Here is a 25,996-nt window from a genome sequence, read left to right as displayed (position 1 = left end):
CCATTCTTTGACTTTAATCGGCTCCCATAATGTGAGCCGTAACGATTTCTTGTTTGTAAATTTAGTTTAAACAAAATCAGCAACCCCTAAGGCGCCTCACATTCAAAAGGCGACCGATAAGTAACATTTTTGTATGTACCGATCTACGCTGCACTGCGTTGGTATCGTTGGTAGAAACAGTTCGTAAAAGAGACGCCAACGTAACAAAACGAAAATTTCTAAAATTCGGTACCATTGAAGTGTCAATTTTTTCGTCTTCGCCATTTTTGCAAAAAGAATAGACTGAAGTGCAAACGTTGTTAATATTGAAGCGAAAAATAGTTAATTTGCATCGTATTTTGTAAAATCAAAATAATCTTAAAAAATGGGTAGAAAGAAGAAGAAGGCATCAAAGCCATGGTGTTGGTAAGTAAACGTTTGAAAAACATTGTTTATATAGACGAACACCCCATATCGAGTTAGAATTTTTCCTTTTCGTGCATTTGTTTATTTTTTGATTATTTTAATTGGTTTTTCGTACATATCAACTTACTAGTAGATCATGCATTCACTGTTGCAAGCGATTCGGCTAGTCGAAAGTGAGCTACGTTTTTCGATATAAAAAATTAAAACCAAATTTGGTGTCTATCGATTTTTCTTCAGTAAACCAGCACCCTACGTATACATATTTGATATTATGCAGTTACGGCTGCCAGTATACATAATCGTTGTGCTGTTATTTAATTCTGTTTTAACCTAAAAAAAACTTTTTTTTTTGCGTTTTTCTGTACCGTGTTCAATTGTAGGTACTGCAATCGCGAATTCGACGACGAAAAGATCTTGGTTCAACATCAAAAAGCGAAACATTTCAAATGTCACATCTGCCATAAGAAACTGTACACCGGACCGGGCTTATCCATACATTGCATGCAGGTGCACAAGGAAACAATTGACAAAGTGCCGAACTCGTTTCCGAATCGATCGAATATTGAAATTGAAATATTTGGAATGGATGGAATACCGCCGGAAGATTTGAAAGAACACGAACGACAGAAAACCGGATCCGGTGGCAGATCTGATTCGGACGATGATGAACCAGCTTCGAAGAGGGCGAAACCTGAAGGTAAGTGGAACTGTGATTATTGGCTAGACAATTGGTTATTCATGCAGCCACCACACCCTGTGCGCATGGTTAACTAATTCGATAGCTGCACTTCCCGACATTTTCGTCGGTCTTTTATCGCATATTGAATGACAAATCAAAATGTCGATGATTTTGCAGTAAATTTGGGAATGCCACCTCAGCCAACAATGATGATGCCTAATATGATGCCACCACACATGATGGGTCAATACGGACACATGCCAATGATGCCAATGGGACCGATGCCACCATACATGGCGAATCCACAGCAAATGCAAATGATGCAACAAATGATGGGTGGACCTCCGCGACCATTGTTTCCAGCTGCTGCAGCCGTTAGTTCTGTTCCGACACAACCGAAACCCACATTTCCGGCTTACAGGTTTGCTAACACTCATTTGTCTCCCAGTACTGGTTGTGACTTCATTCGCCCCGTTTCAGTAATGCCACAATCAGTGCACCTCCCACGACAAACAATCCCAACAATCCGAGCAACAACGGAACGGTTGAAGCTCCCAAATCGACAATGATCCCGACTACAGGTACAACATCAAAGATACTGCATCCGCCCGAGGACATCAGTTTGGAGGAATTGCGGGCGCGCAAACCGAAATACAATAAGAAAATCGCGTCGGCAATTCAATCGGCCGCAAATCATTCCGGGCAACAACAAGCGATGCATCAACCAACGCATAGTGTTGCGTCGACTATGGCCCAAATGGTTCAGACGACCAGCGCTTCGATGGTATCACATGCACATGAAGTTCGTTGAACGCGATTTTTGCCATTGAGAAAGAGAAATAATTTTTGTCTTCTACTTCAGGCAGCAGCAATGGTTGCTCAAGCGGCTGCGGCCCATCAGCATCAACAACAACAGCAAAAGCAATTGGACGAAATCAATCGGGCTGTAATGTTTCAAAGACTGCAGCAAGCGGCTAACGCTAGACCTGGTCCCCCAATGGGAATGGTGAGTGTAAATTGTATTCGCTCGTGTAAGAACTCTTGCGACATGCTATGATAATGCGAAGTTTAAAGTTCAAGTCATTGCCATTTTGATGTCGATGTACACCACCAGGATATACGTCCTATACACATGCGCGATGGCTGGTCTTTAGATCAATTTTCATTTTGAACTCGTTGAACTCTCTTCCATTATGTGCGTAGCATTTTGACTGGATTTCAACGGAGTGTATGCCCATCCCCGCTTTTTGTTTGATTTTTCTTTCCATTTTTTTCTTTTTCTTGGATTACCGTTCAGCATCATCATTATCGTGATATGAAACCGATGCTTGATAGGATGTCTTTTAGCAACGTATTCAATGAGCCAACGTCTCATTATCAAGTAAGTTTCAATTTTTCAACATTCAACGATTGGCGCACCAGTATCTTTCGCCCGTCTGACTTGTAAATATTTTATTGCCCTTTCGATGTATGACACTGATACCGTGTTACCCTTCCAACGGAACTTTGCTCTCAAAGTTTCACTGATCCAAATAAATGTGGAGACAAATGATCGGATTCGCAACGTTGGTCGCTAAATAAAAGTTTTTTGTCCGAAATCTCAGAATAGTTGACGATTCGTTGTCGTTTGACCTTCTCAATGCTCAGATTAAAGTTTGGAACAGGACGGATTTAAACTTACCTCAACTTGGTAAAGTGAAACCCTAAAATTTCGAACCGTTTGAACCTAAATAGTGAAAGAGTTTAGAATGAAATATCAGGTTAAACTGCGTCTGATTTGCATATACTAGACCTGAAGTGGTGAATTTCGAATTCGTTCAGGTTTAGAGAAGGTTCAGATAAACTCAAGTCCAAACTGATCCGTTCAACTCTTGTGATGACATTGGTAGTGTAAGGAAATAAACTGAAAACCAAGTACTGGTTGAGACATTTTCTGTGCCTCACTGACGACATTCTGCATTCTGTTTTTGACTATTTTAATCGACATCAAGGACATTGTGCGACTCATAGCAATTAAAACCAAATTGCTTAAACGATTGCCGTTCACCATGAGGCAAGCGTGGAGCGTTGAGATACTCTAAATTTTAGAATCGAAGATCTGTGGCCCAGCAGCCCTCACAGTCTGTCAACGTTATTGATCATTCGGGTGAATTTTTCGAATGTTATTGTTCTTTCGGGACAGACTGTTGAGATTATTTATTGTTGAAGGTGTCTTTGACCCACCAGCACTGGCTGCAGCGCCTGCACCAGCATCCCTGACAACCTTAGATGCACCTAAATAAAAACTTTAAAAAAATGTTCATGGACTTCTCGTACTCCATTATCACTTCATACCACAAGGCTAAGTATAATCTGGACCTTCGGAACCTTTTGTAGAAATTTCAATGCTTCACATTCCACTAGATATAATTTTCGGAAACACGAAGCTGAACTTCTTTTGAGTCACCCATGGAACCAAGTCTCAGCTTACTCAAAATTCGTTACACCCCATTGACCATCATCATCACCGTCGCACAAAATTTGATAAATTTTCTCCCTTTCGTATTCTCCAGGTTCCCGTTGTCTCAAATCCCATGCAACTGATGCAGCCCATGATGCGACCGGCAATGGCACTGGCACCAACACCACAGTTCGCACACATGATGAGACCCGGGCACCATCCCATGGGTCTACCACCAGGTACGTTCTATTGATTTAAGCAAAACAAAATGAAAACAAAACAAAAAGCCAAAACAAAAAGACCATCTACCAATCCACCTGTTTTGACGATTGTACTTAAAAGCAAAAACAATTTTTTTTCTGTTCGACAAGAGTGGTGTCTGCAAGAAGAATAAGCGACACATTAATGAGAGAAATTGAAAATTCGAACGATTTTTCGTGGAAATGAATTGACAGAAAATGAGAAAAATGACAACTTTTAAGCAAAAACAATTGAAAGAATTCCGTGAATTTATTTAGACGTTTTTTAAGACTAGATCGAGGAAAAATTTTTGTTTTTCATTTTTTTTAGAATTTTTATTTTGAAATAAATCGGAGAATTGTAGAAGAACTGATAGAATCAACATTGTCCTAAATTTTAACAGAGTTATCAACAAAATATTTTTATTTTCGTTTTCTTTTGTCCTAATTATTTTACTAAAATATTTAAGCATTCGAACGACTTCCGAGCAGTTTTTTCTTTTTGAAAATAAAACTTCAATCAAGCGCTAAGAAAATGCATAGACTATAAAAGACTTTTATAAAAATACAGTATTAACTTGTGTAAATAGGCAAATGCAACCGACGAAATCGATAGATTAGCTATTGGAGCCTACGATGTTGGCACTCTAGCTTCCAAGCACTAACATAGACTAAAATTTGGAGCTAGAGAGCTATGTCAAAACTCCAGCCTTAATTAATTTCCCATATCAATATTCGACCGAGATACCCACGTACCACTATCACCACTAAATATGACACGTGAAACCTATTCCATATTGTTGCACTAGCCAAGAAGGTTCTGAGGGAAGTCTTTTTCAGCGCTGTGGTAGCTATCGTGGATTGATAATTAATGTTGAATAGTGCCATCAGTTTTGGCTTCGTAGCAGAGATGTGCAGATTCACCGAAATTATTAAAAGTTCGGCCCTGAGTCCAACCCGACTGAAAATTTTAAAACCTGATAATCCAGAGGCCCGAGAAAAAAATGAATCGGATCGGCTTTGGATTCGGGTCAGGTCGGATTTTCAGTTTCATCGGGTTTTGGGTTGTCGTTTTTTTGAAACGTTTATTCGGATTAAGATGTTGACATCAAATTACAAACACAATGCAACGGAATTTAGATACACAAGACGAAGTTTTTAAAGTTGGTGATAAAAGTACTGCGCTCCGACATTCCGAACAAAATATTGGGGCAAAAACAGTTCAAAAAATTTGTTCTGGTACCTGGTTTACAGTACGCTGGTCTGACAATTCAAACTTTCGAGTCCACCCAAAACTAAGACTAGCGCTAAAAATGTGTCCGAGCAAAATTGTTGTTTTGCTATTGTAGTGTAACAATATGACATAAGTTTCACGCCGTTTTTTAGTGAACGATTACAACGTCCAGTATGACAACGGTACAAATATTAGATCACTGTTTTCTATGTTGAAAGACTGATACACTCAACACATTCACACAATCATAGAATCTAGTACTTCTTTTGTTCAAAATATCTTGCCTAATTTTTATGGAAAAGGGTTTTCCTTCATTCACTTTCATGTCATTGCTGTCGATAACAGATGGTTAGTCGTTTATTCGTGGACTCACTTCATTCAGAAACTTCATTTAGCAATTCTATCGATTTAATCGGGTGGTAAATCGCCTCCTTTGTAAAAATGATAACCAGAGTTACTTTTTCGTTTGTTCATTCTAGATAAAGAGATAAAAAAAATCATTTTTTTCGATTAATTACTGATTAACTGTAGATCTTAAATATTTTTTGAAATTGTTTTTTGTGTTCAATGCGATGGATGATTAAAGAACAAATAAAGAAGATGTTTTATTCATGCAAGATGTCTATGTTTTCTTTGATCGTTCCGATATTGTTAACTTATTATTTTTTGAATAAGACATCTCGTCAAGTTATTTTTTTTAAATTACTAAAAAAAATCCGGACTCATCACAACTACATTTCCGTTAAAATTTTTCATATTTTTTCGTTCACTTTTGCCCTCATTAACTTTTGTAATTGCATGCAAAGAACAATTAGAACAAATACCATTTTTAACGTCTTTCACGGATGGCTATGTCATCGCTTATCGACACGCTCTATTGAAATTGACAAACGTTACTTCCATCGAAAATATTTTGATCAAATCAAGGAATATATTCTGTAACTGTTCGATAATGATGTGCTTGTCGTCCGTGAAAGGTTTTTTTTTATTTGTCTTTTCATCTGTTATTTTTATCATCATTCTAACTACTCTGTAGCATACTTAAAATGACAATTTCATTTTATCGAATGATTATTCTGAAGTGAAGCAAATTGTGGATTCCATCGGGTTGATATTGACATAAGGGTGTACTTTACATTGAGAAATTTTCCTGTTACAAATTTTATCCATTTTTTGGACCACTTTTAGATGAAATTTTGAGAAATCTTCGATCAATTTTATTGTTTTTGTAGCGCTGCAGCGCAAAAGGTGAAATTCTATCCTATTTCGTAAAACCCGTCAAGACCTTACTTGGAGAAAATATAAGATTTTCGTTCTCAAATTTCTACACCTATATTCATTTCTTCATATCCCCGGAACGAGTAGTATAACTTCCATCAAAGGCCCATAATTCAGTAACATATTTTTGGCCGAGACATTCTTTAAATTATTTTTTTACCATTTAGAGCCATGATAGCTCCATTTTGTGCAAATGTAGAAAAATGCGGACGCCAACATGATGTACATTTTTGTACATTTGCACCAAAATGAGCCAGAATTGGCTTCATGCCGGTAAAAATAGATTTGATGAATGTCTCGGTCAAAAATATGTCACTTAGTTCGATGGGTCTTTAAAATCGATCCATGCGACTTTTACTTCTTAACGAGAAAATAAATGTCCGAAAATATTTTCAAAAAACTCGTGACGAAAGCCTCACAAACAGTCGTACGATTTTTGCGAGGGTTTTTCTAGATAGCCATTACCCGATTAGTTGCTGGCTTCTTGGACTTAAAAAATAAAAATTTTTCGGTAGACAAGCCAGTAACATGTGAAAGATGTTATCTAGAATGCCTAAAGTACTCGATCTTCGAAATACCATCACTGAAAAATTTGCTTCATTTCGTTCATGGCAATTTTTTAACCCCGATCATTCGTTTTCATGTTCTTGTTTTTTCTTCTAAAACTTTTAATCTCCCGATAAATACAAATTAATTCGTATAAATTAAACTAAAATTTGAAATTTGATCCAGACATTTTAAAATTAATCCTGTTTTCTGAATTGGCGCACTACTGAATTAAAATACATTTTAACTCGTGGTAAATACTTCACACCAAATAAAACGATCAAAACCAAAATATACTACGTCGCGTATCACCAACGTTAATTATTTACGCCCAGGTAGATTACATAAAAGGCAAATACAATTTACATTTTAACGCTGTTTTAATATTCTACATGTTATTTTTGGAATTTTTCGTGTAATTATTTAACCAATGGATTGTTTGCCCCGTTTTTAATTTTTAATTCTAAAACATTTGTTGAGTTGATGGGCATTTTATTATTTGTTCGTAATGACAGAGATATGACAAATGTTGATTTTATATGTGGATTGTGTTGCTAGTAACAAAAAAAAGTAACAGAACAACGACGCTTTCTAAGGAAATAGCGCGGGATGACCCACTTCTTTGACTAATTGTACTAAAGGGAGAAGTGGTGTAAAATTAATGGCACTAAATACGTCCCATTTGAATGTTTCGGCTGCATTTTGTTTATTCAAATTAACAAATGAATTTTCATTAAACATTCACGACCTCCAGATTCTGAACAGACCACGATTATTTTTTAGAAATGATTTGTCGTTGCTAGTAAATAGTTAAAGAAGGAGCCTTTTTTTAAACCGCTTCGTTGAATCAATGTCATTTTACGTTCCTAGGGACTTCCGTTTCCGTTTGTACATTATGTGTTTGGAACCACAAGTGAATATGAGAAAATTATCATTGCTTTAATGAACAATATGGTTAATGCTCCAATCAGGTCGACCTAAGAGCGTAGCGGTTTAGAGCCTACCAATTGAATAAGTAAATGATTTTGACACGAACCAGATTTCTTCAGGAACCTGATTCTCCATGGAACTTGATTTCGACTCGAACTTATTCTGGCAAGAACCTGATTCTGACGGGAGCCTGATTTCGAAACGAACTTATTCTGACAGACAACAGATAACCTAACACGAAGTCAGTTTTTCGGCTTCAGGTTTCAACTGTGACTGTGATTCTGCAGGAGCCTGATTCTGACAGGAACCTAATTCTGACAGGAGCCTTATTCCGACAGGAGCCTGATTCTGACTGGAACCTGAGTTCGACACGAACCTGATTCTAACAGGAACATGAAAAACTGACATCAGGTTCATATAACCTGACCTGAAATCAGTTTTTCTGGTTCAGTTATTCAGGTCATCAAACGTTCTGAACCTTACGTGCTGTCGAACATTTTTTTTTCCCATTCCAATGACATTTCGGTCTAAAAGGTTAGGTACTTTCAACATGTAAATCGACATTTTGTCACATTTCTGGCAAATTCTCTTAGGAGCATCTCAAAATAGTGTTTTTTAGTCGATTTTGATTTAAACAATTTTTCTTTAGGAATATATTGATAGGCTGATTGTTTTAATAAAATTGAAAAAGAAAAACTTTTTGTTTCGCACAATTAAAAAAAGCGTTTTTTTTGTGTTCTGTTAAAAGATCAAAAATAAAAACTGAATAACCACCAGAACCGATAAAATAATCCGAATTCTATACGTCCAGGTATTTACAAACAAAAAATTTATTTTTATTTTTGTCAGTCTAATTATTATTTTATTTTTGTATTTTTCAAAATTTTTTTGGAGTAGATTGTGACCGAAACACCTTTTTTTTACTGAATGTTTTCTTTTTTATTTCCTCCTTTAACCTAAACAACCAAAAAATTATTCTATTCTTTCCCTTAAAAAATGAATTAAACTTTACAACCAAAAAAAATAATTAATTTTTTACAAATTAGATTCGATGTCGGTTTGAATTAGAATTTATAAATTTTAGCCAATTAAAAATTAAACAAAACAAAATTGCATGGGATGATGGCTTTCTGTATTACTATAATATATATAAAAACACAAAAGTTTTTTTTGTTCTTTTTCATTAATTTTAGTTCGTATTTATACAAAAACTTTGAATTTCTTTTAATTTTTTAATTTAATTAAAACTTAGCGCTGCTCTATTTTTATTTTAAAGAAATTTTAATTTTTTGTTTTTATCATTTTATCAAATTTTCCTTACGTTTAGTTTTATTATTTTTGATTACGGTGAGTATTCAATTTATATAAATAATTATTATTCATGTAGTGTAATGGCTTTGTGGTTTTATATTATTTTAATTTTGAGAAAAAACTACAATCAAATTATGAAAATTATATTTACCACTAGAAGTGATCAGTTTTTTCTTTGTTAGAAATTAGTCGATGCGAACATGGGTACATAGTATTGGTGTACTTGTTATTGTTAACGATAAATAATAAAGCAGACTCATGATGTTGGTTTATGTTGCTACAATAATTTTATGTTTCTATACTTTCAACCACATCAAGCCAGTGTTGTTATTTCTTGATGGATAAATCACATTTCTTTCGGATAAAATTAACTCAATCGACTCAAACAATCGATCGATTTTCGGTTCAGATTGAAAGAAAATGTTTGATAAACTTTCAAATCCTTTTCGAAATCTCTTACTTGCAAATGTAAACCCAATGTAGATGACATGCGGAGCGGCGGTCATATCGATATTATACGAGTCCGTTGGGATTAAAAGTAGGTTTGCATCTGTCAGAGTGACATTTTAAACGTCAACCATTAGAAACTCTGTTAGTTCCAGTTAGTGAAAAACAATTTAAGAAAAATCAACGAAATTACTGACTACTTAAAAGATTTCTTATGTTTGACGTTTAAAACGTCACTTTGACGGATGGAATAGACCTACTTTTGATCATAACGGACTCGACAATCTGTTACATCGTGAAAGTGCTGTTACCAAAATCTTTTACTTCATTGATTGTAACATTTAACTATAAAAAGCACCACGGCAGCATAGCTTGGTTTTATCATTGTTGTCGATAACAGATGACTTGCCGTTTGAAAACAGTTTGACACTGTTCGACAGTTTGAGTAAAAAGCAACGCAAGTTTATCTTTGCAAGCTTTTCAGGTTACCTTAAAAATTCAATTTTTAATTATTTTTTTTTAGAATTTTCAAGAATTTCAAGAATTTTCAAGAATCAATTTCACTAAAATAGGTCCTGCTTGAATTTTAACATAAAAATTGGATTTTCTTTTTCTTCTACAATATTAAAAGAACTTAAAGCTAGTAAACGCTTATGATTTCGGTGTTATCGTTGTGTCAACTTGTGACTGTACAAATTACATCAGCAACAGCTTCTATAAAAAGATTTACGAAGAAAAATGAATTACAAGACAATTTCAAACCACATTTCTGACCGTAATCATCTCATGAGTTCGATTGAGATAATTTGATCAACAAGACAAAATCACTGCAACTTTTAAATGTTTCATTCGTTTTCATTTCGATGCAACAACCCGGACCGGACATACTTCCATTGATAAAGAACAATGACTATTGAATCATTCGTCGTTACACAGTGTGTAATACACTATACACTACTACATAATACTGTGTGGCATATTACATTTTGTTTGCAAGCGAATTCTATTGAGTCACTTTCAGATAAGTTACAATTGACACTTCGTCTGTGCATCAAGACCAAAATCGACCCAAATCGATTCTTGAGTCTTGGAAAAACTAAACTCTTTCCTCTCATAGTCATTTGGTTCGACTTTCTCTCATTGGACGCTAACCATGTCCTGTTTTTTAAAAAGATTTTTCCTGAATTTTATTTTGAAATATGTGAAAATTTACCTAATGCACGACAGCCCTGATGCTATTATATTAGGATCAAATGAATTTTCCGATACAGTTAAAGCCTCTTCCGTCAAATAACTACCTAAGTTAACTTATCTGACACATCTTCAACTATATTTCCACAGGCAAGAAATAGATAAAATTCATTTCATATAAAGGGAAGAGTCACGCGAACATGAACTCTACACACTTTCATTAAGCACCGCTTCGCTTCGAGAAAATGTTGTGAGACAAAGCAAATCGTCATTTTATACTAAAGAAACTAAAGATAAAAATTTCTGAAATATTATTCATCAAAAATGTTGACGTTCTACACCTGTTTCTGAGGGTGTTAGAATTTAAAAGATAGAAGTTTTATGAATCAAACTTGTTTTAGTAGAACTATGTTCACCAATTTTTTACTCAAGGGTATTGAATCCCTTCTGATATCAGAGAAAATTTTCTACTTAATTTAACATTTAATTATAGTTGGTGGAAGTTATCATAACCAAATACGCCATATTATAAAAATTATCACAAAAATATACAGTCAGTCGGGTTCTAAATAATGCGACAACACTTTCCTGTCTCCAAATGATCTGAGGATCTATTTCTTGGCCTACCTCGGAAGGATTAAATTTACAAGTTTTTTTTGTGGTGGAATTTCTTCGCACAGCACGCAAGTTATTTAGTTGAAAGTTAATATCAAAATTTACGAAAATCTAGATCTTGATGAGGTATTGTGCCATTGACATAATCCGAATAGACACGAGAGGAAAGTGTGGCGATTTAAAAGCTGCCGACTGTATACAACTAAATGGACTCCATTCATAAAATTCAAAAGCTTTTCTGTTTGTATGTTTTTCTTTTTTGTTTTTTTTTGGTCAATTGACAGGAGAATTTCTCCTCACTCAACCAAATATTAATTATTATTCTCAACACGTGATATGCTTGGTTTATGACAGGTGTAAACCAAGCCTTCATTTTTTTATAATTTATTTTTTATGTGTAACGGTTAACTATACATGCAATAAAAATATTTAAAAAAATTTATTTTTAGGTTTGTCTCTTCGGTTAATTATATTTCAAGAAAATTAATTTTTTATTTTGCATTTTATTTTCCAAATACACCGACGAACAACTAAAAGAGTCATCTTATTCTAACTTTATCTATCTATTGGTCTATACTTCTCGTTCTGCTCTGAGTTCTGACCGTTCAGACTATACTTTCGTCTTGAAGAAATTAGAAAAGTACGAGAAATAGAAGAAGGATTGAAGCTGCGGGAAAGCGTGACAAACCCGTCTTTTAAGTGAATATTACGGCTGCTCATACTCTGTTATAAATTGCGTTAAAATTACAGCTGTCAACACTTAATTTCGGCAATACAGTCACAGGCAGTGTATTTTCATTTCAGCATGAATTTGCTGCAGCTGTTTTTCAGCTGATTCACACAAACAATTAAAAGGATTTTCTATGAATATTTGCCGCTCAAGTACACGCATCAAAGGAATCTTACAAAATATTAAAATTGATGATAAAACTAGATAATATTCGTGTAATCACTTTCACAAAAAATCATGAGACGGTCTGTAATATTGTCAAAACACAAAAATTCTAAAATATTTTAAAACGCAATCTTTTCAAAACGTTCCAAAGGCTTTTCTTACTTATGTACTCCTGATTTTTAAGCGGTCATTCAGCGCCTTTTCAACCTCTTTCGAGGTCTGCTAGTCCAAAAATTTAGGAGATACGAATGTCGGCAGAAATCGAGTGAGCTTAAATGGGACTTTCTGTTACTTTCAACGGTTTTTATGCGCATTTTTTTGCAGTGCGCTAATAAATCCGAAAAATGTACCTGCCTACCTTTATGACACATTTTTTTTTTGAAATATAAAGTAGATTTTAACAGCTGCCGTGATGATGTCGTTACTTTCTTTTCAAAATGATGTTTTTTTACACTTTCCCGCAGCTTTCCGGGGGCACTTTTAAGTGTTTGTCGGCGCATTGATTTTTCCTTTCTAAATATTTTATTGTTGATCGTGTGCGAATGTGTAATTTGTTATAGATCAGTATAAGGTTTGATTTAATTGATGATTTTTATTTTAAGTTTTTTTATTTGGAAATTCACCTTGGAATATGATTAACTTTGATTTTAAAAGATAAATGAAAATTTAGCCAAAATCTTTTTATTTTCAATCAAAATAATAAATTTACCAAGAGAATTTATTGCGACAAATTGTATATGATGTACAATTGGTTCTATATACAATTTCTTTTTTTTAATTGTAAACCTTTTACCAACAAACCAGATTTCATTTGTTCTTTTCCGTTCTCTTGTCTCGTTTCTCTGTCTAGGTTTGATCGCGCCCGGCGTCGGTATGGTTGCGCCCGGTGGCATGGGTATCATGATACCCGGACCGATGAATCATATGCTTCCGATGATGCCGCCACGCTTTCGGTGATCCGCTACGCAGGGGCCTCTGTGCCTGGCCCCCGTGATGCATCTACCAATGCCAATCATCTACCAATAAATTCTTTGACAGAAAAAAAACCAAATGTGAAACAAACAAAAAACAAAAAAGCAATAAAACGAAGAAAACACAGACACACATACGACTTTGTTGGGGGCGGATAGCATTGAGAGAAGCAAGAACATATGAAACAAGCAAGTTTTTCGTTTTTTTATTATATATTATTGATATAAGTAAACGTCCGTTGAAAACATAAAATTGCATAATATGAGTAATAAGATTTACGTTTAAAATTTACTAATTTCTTGGAATTTTTCTTAATTTCTTTGTTGACGATAAGCCAGGCAAAATACTAAAAGCAACAAACAAATGAGAAACAATTTTTTGTATAACGAAATAGATAATATTAACGTAACCGAGAGCATTATTAAAAATTGCACACATCGTTTCCTCTTTTTGTGATTTATATTAAAAATAAAAACCAAACGCAAATCATCAAAATTAATAAGCAAGAACATCTCTCTCACTCTCTCTCTCTCTCCCTTTATTAACTATTATACACTTTTGGTGATGGGACTCGATAAATCAAACCAAATTTTAGGTCGTTTCTTCTTTATAATTTCTTTTTTTATTTCTCTTACAAAAAACATTTAGCAAATCTAATTCAAATTATTTTTTGACAGGTTTTTTGAATAAAAAAATAAACAAAAAATCTGAATTCTGGTCTCAGCTGAACATAGCATATAATAAATGACATGGGTATGTTATGACATTTTTATTTTTATTTTCTTTATTAAATTTAAATAAAATTGGAATAAAAAAAAACAATCTAACGAGAGAGAAACATTAAAAATGCTTACAAAATGCTCAAATGGTCAACGGCAAAGTAATTATTTTATGTAAAATCCACTACGTAACTCGGGATAAAAAGGTGAAAAGTCTCGTTTTCGTGTGCTTATCGACCTCGGCTTCACCTCGGATCAACAAAATTCACACGTAAACTCTCTTCGTCTTTTTATTCCTTGTTTAATTACTATTAAAACGGAATGGAAAAGGCTCCACTAAAACACTATAACAAGTGTGTGCTGGACTTTTATACTAAAATGTGCAATCTGTCCAAGAATAATTTAGAATACAAGTTTTTCAAACGCTGCCTAATTAGAAAAGTCTGATCTCAAGACTCTAGTCAATTTGGTATGTGCATTTTCCTTCAACGATAAGCTTCTTTCATTTTGCTAATAATTCGCTAAAAATGCACATGCCAGACAGAATATTACGAACTTCGACTCCACGTTAAAACATACTTCTATCAAGTTATTGTCTCGTCCCCGGCTTGAACAACACAAGCAAGCCAATTTTCAAATTTGAATAGCTCTTTCCGCAATTCTATTCCAACGAAAATCGAAGTACAGATAACTACTGTTCAGGTATTAGTTGCAATTGGCCTTTGCCAGTCAATTTGATAATCGCTGCCTGCCTCTGAGAATTTTTTTTCTTGATTTTCGAACTTACAACCTTCTTGAAGTTTTCTTAATTTTCTCGGACCTGGCAGCACCAAAAAATAACATACTTTGGCATTTCCCGTTCGAATTACTTGACCATATGCATTTTTAATGTTGAAAATTGACTTGTCCTCTAATTGGCTCTTTGTTTTTACGTATAAATAGCTTTGTCGCAACTTTAGTCTTATTTTTGTTTTATTAAAAAAAAACTGAAATTAGCACACAAGTTCAGTGGAGTGTTAAGTATCTCGGGATTCATTTTATTCACCGCAATGCGTATTTTTGCCGTTTTTTATCGTTCACACGTTAGGCCATGCTGAGTTAGTTGATATGTTTTGTAATTATAAAAATTTCATACTTCGTTGAAAGAAAATGTGTTTGTTGAAGTTCTCCTAAATATAATGGCGCACGCACTCTAATTACCGCTAATATTCATCATCCAATAAATAATAAAGTACCGAAACCAACTTTTTGTAGGCTGCGGCCTTTATTCTTTAGCCTACCAATCCAATTATTAGAATATAAGCTGGCTATCACATGATCTTCTTTCTACTATAACCATCATGTGCGGTGAAATTTCCAGTTTTTTCCTTTTTTTCCGTTATTTTCTTTGAACTTCTATGTCGACTTTCATTTTCTCATTTGGCCATTCAAACATTCGGTCTTGTGGCATCGAACTACTTTCTGCACAACTTAACTTAAGTTGTTCGATACAATGACCAGGAAGGCCCTTTAATCTTGTGTTATTTTTCCCTTTATTCTATGTTCCATAAATTACGAGTGTGATGCAATTGCAAGTACAGCAATTCCCTTAACCGTTGACAATGAATCCAAATTTACATTTTAAAATCGATTTATCAAATATTTGCAATAATAAAATAATTTTTTTCTTTTTGTTTCTTTTCCAATCGATAAATACTCAATAAAAAAAATAATAAAAAATTCGGTTCGAAGTAAGTACACACAAATTTTTATATTATTTTTACCATTGCCTTACAATAATAGTAGCGTTTATAAATGTTTTTATTTTGGAATTTTCATTGAGACTTTTTTAACATATTGGTTCAAGATTGGTTGCTCGTCTACACGTCATTTAAATTCATTACTTAAAGGTTTACTGCAATTATAAATAAACGCACGCCAAAAATAAATATAATCGCCACAATGATCCGGTAGCACAGAATTTATTAACAAAAATATTTTATTTTTTCTGGACTCCTACTGTTCCTCCGCAATAGAACTACGTGAGACCTAGCCATTCTTCTGAATTTTTTGGATAGAGCTTCCAACGAGGTTATGATGTCGTAGAGCTAAAAATACCTGTTTCGCACATTTTCCAACATTCGGCTATTTCGAACATTCGACCTTGTCGAAAATTCAGTCTTTTCGAAGGTTAGGCCTTTTCGAACCTTTGGACATTCGAACATTTGATCTTTTCAAATAATCGGTCTTTTCGAACATTTTGCCTTTTCTAGCATTAGGCCTTTCCGAACATTAGGCCTTTTCGAACCTTCGATCTTCTCGAACATTCGGCCACTTCGAACATTTTGCTTTTTCGAAATTTGGTCTTTTCGAGCATTAGGCCATTTCGAACATTCGGTCTTTTCGAACATTCGGGAATTTCGAACATTTAGCCTTTTCGAACTTTCGATCTTTTCGAACAATTCGGCCATTTCGAACATTTAGCTTTTTTGAAATTTTGCCTTTTCTAGCATTCGGCCTTTCCAAACATTAGGCCTTTTCGAACTTTCGATCTTTTCGAACTTTCGATCTTTTCAAACTTTCTATATTCTCGAAAATACGGCCATTTCGAACATTTAGCTTTTTCGAAATTTGGCCTTTTCTAGCATTAGGTCTTTTAGAACATTCGGTCATTTCTCACATTTGGTCTTTTCGAATCTTCGGCCTTTTCAAACATTCGGCCATTTTGAACATTCGGCCTTTTCGAACATTCGGTCTTTTCGAACATTTGGCCTTTTCGAATCTTCTGAACTTTCAAACATTCGGCATTTTCAAACATTCGGCCTTGTCGAACATTGGCCCGTTTCGGTTCTTTTGAACATCCTACTTTTTATCCGATCAAATACGTAGGAGTTACAATTTCGCGTAAGACGGACGAGTGTACCATGAAGTCGATTGTGTTCTCCCCTCAATAATTAATCCTTGCTCTCTTTAACTGAACATTCATGAGCACATGGAAAGACTTTTCTTTTAAAACAAAAGACAGCTCCAATTATACACCATCGCACCCACCCCACCAGTAATATGAAATTAATTCAAAAATATTTTTTTTCGTTTATGTTGAAATTGTGTGCTATTGTATACGGAGTGGTTTTGCGATGTCCACTAAATGGATGTAATGGAAGAGTATTTAAAAACAAATATTATCTAAATAATAAACGTAGTTGGTTTTTTGATTAGAGCAATAATGGTACAATGTTCTGCATAACAATAATTATTATTAAACTTATCGATGGAATTTATTATTTTAAATTTTACTTGAAAGGATTGGCAAATTGAGCTCTGTCGTTTTGTTTGTGCTGGGTAATTAAATGGGGAGGGAAAAACAAATTAGTCGATTTTGTCATTCCTTGTCACACGTTTTTCATTATCATTTTTGTGTCTCGTTATGTGAGCGAATATTATATATGGAAACACGTGCTCCTTTATTGGTTCGATCAAAATATAAGTTTATGTAAAATTTAAAAAAAAAATGAAAATAAAATAATAAACGCAATGGGCAAGTGATTATGCTTTTCACAAAATCATTGTTGGATCAATAAATCCCTTGTTACACAAGAAAATATGCAAAACCGACCACGACGGAAGAATTTCGATTTATTTTTTGGTGACGAGTGAAATGAAAATGAACTTTCTGATTTGTTCAATTCGGTGTCTTGTTTTTTTTCAGGTTTTTGTTGATTTTATTTTGCATATTTTCTAAAAACAGGCGACATAAAAAGTTGAAGCAAAAAAAAAAGTGAATAAAAGTGAAGTCATCTCTGTCGACGTAATGTAAACTATGTCACATTGATTTTGTTGAGTGAGAAGTCCCTTGTTAAATTGTTTATGTCACACTCTCTCGAAACATTTTCTGATTATATCTTCACATCCTAACCAACTATCTCTCTTTCTCTCTCTATATTTTCTCTTATCTGCTATTCCACATTTCCACATTTAACCACCGTCAATCTTTTTGAGCGATGTAAACGCAAACAATAAAACAATTTAGCAGGTGATTGCACAGATCACAACATTAAAATGTTGTTGGACTTTTCAGTCCTTGCCTAAAATGATATAAATATGTATTTGAATCCACAACAAAAGGAATTATTAAGATAAAATGAAAGCAAAGCAAAAATAAAATATTTTAATCAAAACAAATAGCAAGAGACGTAAATTAATTTGTAAGTCTAAGAGCGATAAACTGACAGGATTATTTAATCACGATGGATGCGAGTAAACGAATTTTCTATTTATTTTGTTAAATCGTATTAAAATTGGAAAAACGGAAAGAGAAAATCGTTTTAAAACACCGTTACATTCGGACATCCGGACATGAATCGGGACGCTTTATTTAATTTTTAAGTTCATTGAATGAAAATTCAAAACATTTTTCAATTATGGGAAATTGAGAAACGGCTCGTCTCATCTCATTCATTTTTGTTTCGCATCAATTCACTGTTCAAAATTGTTGTTCTCGAATTAAAACCTAAAATTTACAAAACGAAAAAGTAAAATTCATTTTCTTCTAAATCGCTTAACCTGTCGAACTGTTGATTGTTATTTCTGTCTATTGCTCTATTTGTCGTTCGAAACTTAAGTTATGTATAACACACCTACGAAATATAATCCCATTTTAATCATTTTAAAAAAACAAAACAAAAATTGTAATCTGCATTTGACATCAATAAAAACAAATGAAAAAAAAAGTATACCGAAGAAAATGGTGTTGTTATTTGTATCTCAACTTGAATAAAAAACATCTTGCCTTCGTTTCCTGTGTTCCATGGCGTCCACGATGGACAGTTTACGTTTTTACCTTTACTAAAGCACGATTTCGCTATAACCTTACCGAGTGCTTACGAAAGGTTTAAAAATATTCAAGGCTGTATATACAGACGCACCAACCGATACCCGCTATCAATACAATTTTACCTCATCATAAGATAAATATTTTTGGGAAAACAATTTCTTAAATTTTTCACATTTTTCTAGATTTTCTCATATTTTCCCTAATTTTCAAAAAAAAAGTTTTTGTGAAAATTTGGAAAAATAAAAAAATTCGTGAAAATGTGGGAAAACGTTTTCCCAAAAATAGTTAATCATTTTGCATGATAATTTGGGTGTCTCAATCGAGGAGTTTCCTATCACAAAAGGCCATCATGGCGGCTTCCTTCAGTTCTCTCAATTCTACCTGATCAAGATATCGCTGCGAACCGTCAACAGAAAAATAATTAATTTTAATCTCGATGGATTTTAGTAAAATAAATGCCATCGTATAGCACATGACTTCAGGACTCTGGAACAGTAATTAGTTTTTAAATTGACCCTACATCAGTTTGGCGGTAAGAGTCTTAAAAAGGGGATTTACTTTAGACTTTCCTCGACGCAATGTTAAAGTGTTGAAAACGAGCATCGAGTACTTATATAGATTTGATCGAGACAATAAAAACCCAATATTAGTAGGGAGGTAGGTAAGTAACTTTGTTAGAATTGTCATAAAGGGAAGGAAGAGCCTCAATACGATGTATGCAAAAGTTGTAAAAGTTGTAAAATGTGGGGATTAGAGGGGATGTAAAAATGTCTTCGCGCTCTGCCTATTTTCTACTAAAAACGTCAGTTTTTCAAACGCCTTTTTCGATGGATGACCAAATGGCCAGTTCTTCACACTTCACTTTAAAGAAAAACAAATGGTGCCACATAAACTACGAATAGTAAAATCTGCTCCCCGAGCTTCGCTTTTCCTGTAGAGCTCTTTAGTCGGAAGCAGAAATTTATTTTCCTCAGAATATTTTCAATCAATGGAAACTTTGGGAATGTTGCTGGCTAGTCTGGTGAACTACCATAATTAAGTCACTGCTCTATTAGCTGTATTTTGACTGAATTTTCTGACATACTGATTTACAAGAAAATTGAATGCAATTTAGACATGATTTTGCTTCAGCTGTTTTTTAGCTGGTCCACTCATACTAAAAGAAAATTGCTTATACTGTTTATATGGTAGAAACAGCTGCTGCTGCACACATGCGTGTATAAATCGATCAAAGATTTATGAGGTGAGGAGTTTTGTTCGTATGAAAAAACCTTAGACTAATCATAGTTACTCTAAGGAAAAAACTAGCTAAAAAACATCTGAAGTAAAATCATGTCTAAATTTCACTGACCTCCCCTGTAGTATCTACTTCTTTCAAAAAATAGTTTTAACCTGTAACGAGATGATGTTGGGATTTTCCAAAATCGATTCCACTTCTCTGATTGATCTCTCTATTTACAAGACATTTTCATCAATTGACATATACATCTTTTGTATTGGCTATTAATAAAGTTTTTTTTGTCTTTTTCTTTATTTCGTCATAGCATTCAAACAAACTACACAATATCATAGTTATACATAATTATGCATTGTAATTCTTACTTATATACACATAATATTCTACAACAAAGCGCGAACAATGCACAAAATTTAAATTACTTTTTTTGTTGTTCCGTCTTTCACACCATAATGTTATCATCACTTATGCTTATATTGATTATGAATATGTAACGCATTACATTCAAAATGTCGAGTCCATTCAAATGTGTGTACACAATTAGCTCACCCAATCGAAGCAAACAAACTGTTCGAAATGACTCAACAACATTCAAACCGAATCCGGCGGATTGGTTAGTTCACACAATATCGGTATTATGTCATGTTGTCACAGAAATATTTAACAATTTTCATTTTTAAGATTGACACCGAAGGAAAAAATGATTAACTTTTGGTTACTTTGAGACGACCGGTAAATTTTGTATTTTTATGGCATTTAATTTAGGTAGAATATGCTTAACAAGAACTAACGAACTCTTTAGAGAGCATAGAAATTGGTGAACTATTTGCATTTTACTTTAAATATATTTCAAGAGTACATTGGTATCGGAGATTGAGATACCGTTAAATCGTTGTAACCACAACCATTAATGCTCAATAAGACCCTAATTTGGTGATCGTCTTAGTGGTGTAATTAGACCCTATTTGTTGACCGTCTTAGTGATATGCATCAATAGTTTTGTGACCAATGTGCGTGTTAGAAACGAGACCCTTTGTAAAAAGGCAAGCGTATTACCTTAACACCAATTGAATTTGCTTTCTGCTACTTCTTTCGTTTAACTGTGCAAAATCTTTTACTTCACTAGTTTTACCAAACATTTATCGCTTATTCTTGCCCTGGTTGTCGATAACAGACGACTAATCGTTTGTAAAATTACAATTTATTGTTCTTCAATTCTCTAATGCATTGACGAATCTAAGGTTACCACTCAAAATCGTGATATTTGCACGATTTCTGGATAAGATTAGATCACTTAGCGGGTCAAATTTGATTAAACGTTCTAGTAAGTGGCACTAAAATGCTGACGGTAATCATCACAAACTATACATCGTCGGTCTCGAATAACAGTATATCACTAAATGACTTAATGGTTGCGGTTACTACAATGACAAGTACCCAACCCTTCACGGTCAAAAACTGTAAGTTAATTATAATTGATCAAATTTAGTAGTGCCCACAGTCCAATCACTGTGAAAAGAATTGCCTCCAGTGTAGAGGCACTCGATGGTGCCGGCGTTGTTTGTGGCCGAAGAATATCTCCGAGCCTATTGATTATATCCGGCAATGGAGCCAGTGTTGTATCGCAGGCAGTATTCTCGATAGCACTTTTAACATGCTCCGTCAGAATTCGGAAATTCGTTCGACTTCGGTCCAATTCGGAGTACAGCAAATCCTGTAAATTGTCGGATAGCACCCAAAGTCTGTCTTGATCGTCCACTTTGACATCATTGGGGAAGACCATTTCGATCGGACTCATGTACACTCTTCCTTGAGACTTGAATGTGTATTCGCGGTTCGATGTTTTCCAGCATGCGACGGCATTCAAATTCGGAAGAGCGTAGAAAAGAACGCCAGTCAGTTGGTCCAAAAATGCGGCGCCCGATTGTCCATTGAGTCCACGCGAACCAAGAATCTTAAATTCTTTGAATTTTTCGCCGGACATTGCGTACGTTTTGTTTCTTAACACTTTGGTGGAAACCGAAAACTCGTTGGTTGAGCTCAATGGATGGAAGTAGAGTGTTGCAAATCCATCGGATTGTTGCTTACTGAGTGCTAAGCCGAATAGGCCATCCTCCCATTGGAAATTGATACCAGCTATCGTATAGTTTCCAGCTAACGGATCCGGATGGAAATAGTGATGTGTGACTCGCCACGAGTCCTGCAATTTCCAGGAATAGACCACTAATCCAGGCGCACCGAGATCACCACTATAAGCATAAGTATCATCGCAATCGGCATCTTCAACAGCGATGTTAGCGAAAAACGATTCCTTTTTCGTTTGATCGGACGGAAATGGATAGCGACGCAACAGATTGTCATTGTGCAGATCGTAAATAAGAAGTTGGGTTTGCGTCAGTTGTTTCGTGTCACCGAGGATGTCATCGACACCCGTATCCAACACCCACAATCGTCCGCAGCGATCAGCTCTCACACGGAACGGCGACACTATTTCTGGTGGCTCACCAGATATCCCTTGTTGATGGGCTCCCCAGCTTGGATATGGTTTTAACTTTGGAGAAATTGTGGTATTGTCTAGGAAGAGGTTTATTATTAGAAAGTATGAAAATGTCAGTGCCAATGATTATCTTTCTACAAGGATCTAACAGACCGCAGACTCTCTATAAGGACGGCACAGCTAACAAAACCACTTTAGATTTTCTGCCTTAAAACGTTCCAAATTAACATTGACCTATGATCCCACTTATCCATTAAGAAAACGTTCGGCTGCGTCTACAACTTCGAGAATAATTAAGACATTCGATCACTGTTTCGATCTTTTGCATTGAATTGCAGTTACAAAATCTCATTTCTCATCAGGCCATGACTACAGTGGTAGTACTGATGTAATGCTCTAAGAACACAATACCATTTTGTACACGAACAACTCTACCGAATCATAGTTGAAATGAAATTTGCTAACTAGGGACCGGTCTGTGGTGAAACTTGGATAATATTTGAGGATTAGGGAAATTTTCCTGTAGTTATTTTTATGTATCAGGCATAGGTAGTACATGTAACGTTCTCTTCTGTGGTGCAAATCAATTTTTCAAACAAACCACAACGAATCGTCGCGCCTAAAATTCGCTATTGCTCAAAATTGCATGATGCACGCATACTGAATCAACACAACAAAAATGCAAACCTAACACGCAAAACGGCATAATGATATGTTATATCATGGATCTTTCAACGACAAGCCAATAAATGTGGAATTTATTTCTTCGAATGAAAGTATATAATGGCTCGGTAGTCGGCATTTAAACTCACCATTTATGTCAATATATGCCAAAGACGCCGGTACACCGCTCTTCCATCTAGGTAATGTAATAAACAATCTTGTTTTATACACCTCCAGTCCAACGGGTACCACGTGACCTAAAACGATATTCCGCATCATTCAACATTGTTGTTTTACACGTAAATACTCATCAAAGATGTGACTCAATAGAGATTGAGAGAATGAGAGAAGAGCAAACGTTTTATTTACCTGGTATGAATGATCTTTCATTGATTGCTTCTTCACGATCTTGTGCACTCCGATACTCGAAATCGATTTCGTTCCATTGATAAGCCACGCGTAAGTTATCGTTGCATTGGATGTGTTTGATTGCTGTCAGAGTTGTCAGCAGCGTTACCATTAAATTTAATTTGCTGAACATGTTTTATTGCGGGTGCATGGGGCTTCGAAGATTACCTGTATTGTAACGAGAAAATACTAAATGAGTTTGTGATTGAAAATATTAGCAAAAATTGTTGTCATTTCTTGTCTCGTATAGTTTTCAGTTATGACATCATTCGTGCAGGTACAAAAGTTAAAATTTAAAAAAAATTGGATTTTTCTATGATTAATCAGAATTTGAGCATGAATATGTAACGGCTTAAATAATGCTCAAATGGTGGTAAAGACGTGAGCTCACGTTTTATATTATGAGAAATTTCGCTGGTATTTCTCTTCGATAAATAGTATTTCACATAGCGAGGGATAAAAAGATGAAAAATAGAGTTTTCGTGTGTTGATCCTAGGCGAAGCCGAGGTCGAAAACGAGACTTTTCATTTACATGTGCTCATTGATAGCGAAGTCTTTGGCTAAAAATTAATTTTACTCTTCATTGGCTCTAGAGTGTAGGGGCGCACTTTCATCATTTACAGAAAAGTTACTCTGCTCTGGGTGTCTATACGGTCCTAATCCAGGGATTCCAGTCTAGCTCTCAACTAAATACTCTTTCATAAACCGAATTAAAAGCTGTCAAGAACGAATGGAATAAAATCAGTGTAGCCAGGCAAGCAAGGAACTGCGTTGCCGTGTCTCCTAGGTTCTCCCAATATTCCTCTCGATTACGAGAATTATAGTATTCCTAGGAAGAACATTGAAAGGCTAACACACGTCCCAACGGGGGCCATTGTCGGGGAATGTGCGGGGCCATAGAAATACTGACCTCTGTCAGTGCCCAGTATTCGTGACGGATTGTAAAAAATCCCAGGGAAACTTCATGTTCCAACACAGTTTCACTCAGACCATTAAGCCGTAGCATATTCTCAGATAAAATACTAAAATGCAGTGTGACACAATAGGCTTATTAGAGGTACTTACATTATCCTAGTTCATTTATTTCAAGAATTGACCCCTCGCTTTAACATAGAGACATTGAGAAAGGAAAATCTTTGTTTAATACATTTGCCTGGATTTTCCTTGCACAAAACCGACATTGAGTCTTGACAGAGTGTAATTTCAGTAGTGCTCATGTAAGGGGCGTATAACATAACATAACCGGCAAAGTCATTCAATAACTTAATTCAAAATATTAAAAAAAGAAATTGATGAACTTAGTTGTAAGCCCTAGCAAGCCAGTATACAGTTACCAACAACAACGACCCTAAAATAAGCGGTCTTAAATAGCAAAATGCTAAAATGTTAAAACAAACGAAGTAAAAGATTTTGCATCATTCGGATTTTTTTTTTGGATTCAAAGAAGCAACAGATTCGAAAATATGTGAAAGGTTAAAGAGGTCACGTCACTACAAAAAGAAGTACCAGCACGAGACACAACAATTAAGTTAATTAAAGACACACTTAACGGTCCCCTGTGAGACGAAAAAAAAACTCGCTGCGCGAAATGTCAATTAAAACGTGGACCTAGAAACCAGTTTCACTTTTTTTATAAATTTACTTTTTATGCAAAACAATAATTTCAATATTGCAGTGCATGTGAAGCATTTTCATGAATATATTTAACAACATAAAAAAGGCATGGCACTTTTAATTTTTAAATTTAAAATTTAACACACAGACTCTGTACATGTGATTGGATTTTTCTCTCGTTCCATTCAACAACGAAATCGATCATATACAATGCATCGCACTGAGTGAAGGTCGACGGTATAAAGATTGGGCTTATGGGAACGGATTCGTTTCTACTCTTTGTTGCGCTTTAGATCGCTAACGTAATTTTTTTTTAACTTTTTCTTATTTTAACAAAAAAATTTATTCTAACTCTGAAGAATCTAGAGGAACCGTTCTCCAGTCACGACATTATTTTAACATATCAATCGGCTACATGGTACACGCAAGAAGTCATAGGCATTTAGTCGGACAAGTCGCATAGAATGTGTATGAATACCTAGATGTATGTATTACGCAACAACCGTTTTGTTTGCTTTACACACCGACGACGTGAGTTAACTTGTTAACAAACCAAAAAAAAAAAACGTTTTACCAATAAAAATCAGAATTGATTTATAAAACTAAATTCGAAAAAATCATTTTTATCGAACAACACACAAACATTCATATCGTCTCTGGCACTCTCGTCGTAAATTTAAATCAAAGTCTTCGAAAAAACGCAAAGTGTGTGCACTCACAAAGTTTTTTTTGTTTCGGATGGGACACTGCTTAAAAATCGACGAAAAAAAATCAAGACTGTGGAATGGAAAGTATATTCAACAACTGGCTTGAAGTGTGCGTTTGGTGAACCGATAAAGTCTCAAAATTTACCTACATTTTT

At 34.8% G+C, this 25,996-nt stretch overlaps 2 protein-coding genes and 1 long non-coding RNA gene across 5 annotated transcripts; 1 reads left to right on the top strand and 2 right to left on the bottom strand.

Annotated features, from left to right (window-relative positions):
* Positions 1-227: 227 nt before the first annotated feature.
* On the top strand, positions 228-13,314 carry LOC119078666 (BUB3-interacting and GLEBS motif-containing protein ZNF207). 2 transcript variants are annotated; one of them, XM_037186318.1, is made up of 8 exons: positions 228-405; positions 786-1,102; positions 1,262-1,505; positions 1,565-1,886; positions 1,947-2,090; positions 2,382-2,465; positions 3,637-3,763; positions 13,061-13,314. In XM_037186318.1, the coding sequence occupies exons 1-8, from the start codon at positions 365-367 to the stop codon at positions 13,165-13,167; spliced, it is 1,386 nt and encodes a 461-aa protein (XP_037042213.1). In that variant the 5' UTR covers positions 228-364; the 3' UTR covers positions 13,168-13,314. The 2 variants fall into 2 exon arrangements, with proteins under 2 accessions (XP_037042213.1, XP_037042215.1); XM_037186320.1 differs by lacking the exon at positions 2,382-2,465 and having other exon boundaries at positions 231-405.
* On the bottom strand, positions 9,661-24,867 carry LOC119078678. The gene is made up of 3 exons (XR_005088043.1): positions 24,855-24,867; positions 12,064-12,074; positions 9,661-9,794 (listed from the first exon to the last, which is right to left on the bottom strand). It is a non-coding gene; the product is annotated as an uncharacterized LOC119078678 (long non-coding RNA).
* LOC119078665 (protein yellow) lies at positions 20,611-25,979 on the bottom strand. 2 transcript variants are annotated; one of them, XM_037186316.1, is made up of 4 exons: positions 25,854-25,979; positions 23,481-23,687; positions 23,261-23,368; positions 20,611-22,525 (listed from the first exon to the last, which is right to left on the bottom strand). In XM_037186316.1, exons 2-4 carry the CDS (start codon positions 23,650-23,652, stop codon positions 21,417-21,419), a joined length of 1,389 nt encoding a protein of 462 aa, XP_037042211.1. In that variant the 5' UTR covers positions 23,653-23,687; positions 25,854-25,979; the 3' UTR covers positions 20,611-21,416. The 2 variants fall into 2 exon arrangements, with proteins under 2 accessions (XP_037042211.1, XP_037042212.1); XM_037186317.1 differs by lacking the exon at positions 25,854-25,979 and adding an exon at positions 25,659-25,676.
* Positions 25,980-25,996: the final 17 nt, after the last annotated feature.

Source organism: Bradysia coprophila, unplaced genomic scaffold (genome assembly GCF_014529535.1).
Source record: "Bradysia coprophila strain Holo2 unplaced genomic scaffold, BU_Bcop_v1 contig_297, whole genome shotgun sequence".
Classification (NCBI taxonomy): Eukaryota; Metazoa; Arthropoda; class Insecta; order Diptera; family Sciaridae; genus Bradysia; species Bradysia coprophila.
Note: the sequence above shows the minus strand (reverse complement) of the source record. Positions and strands in the feature narration are given on the sequence as shown.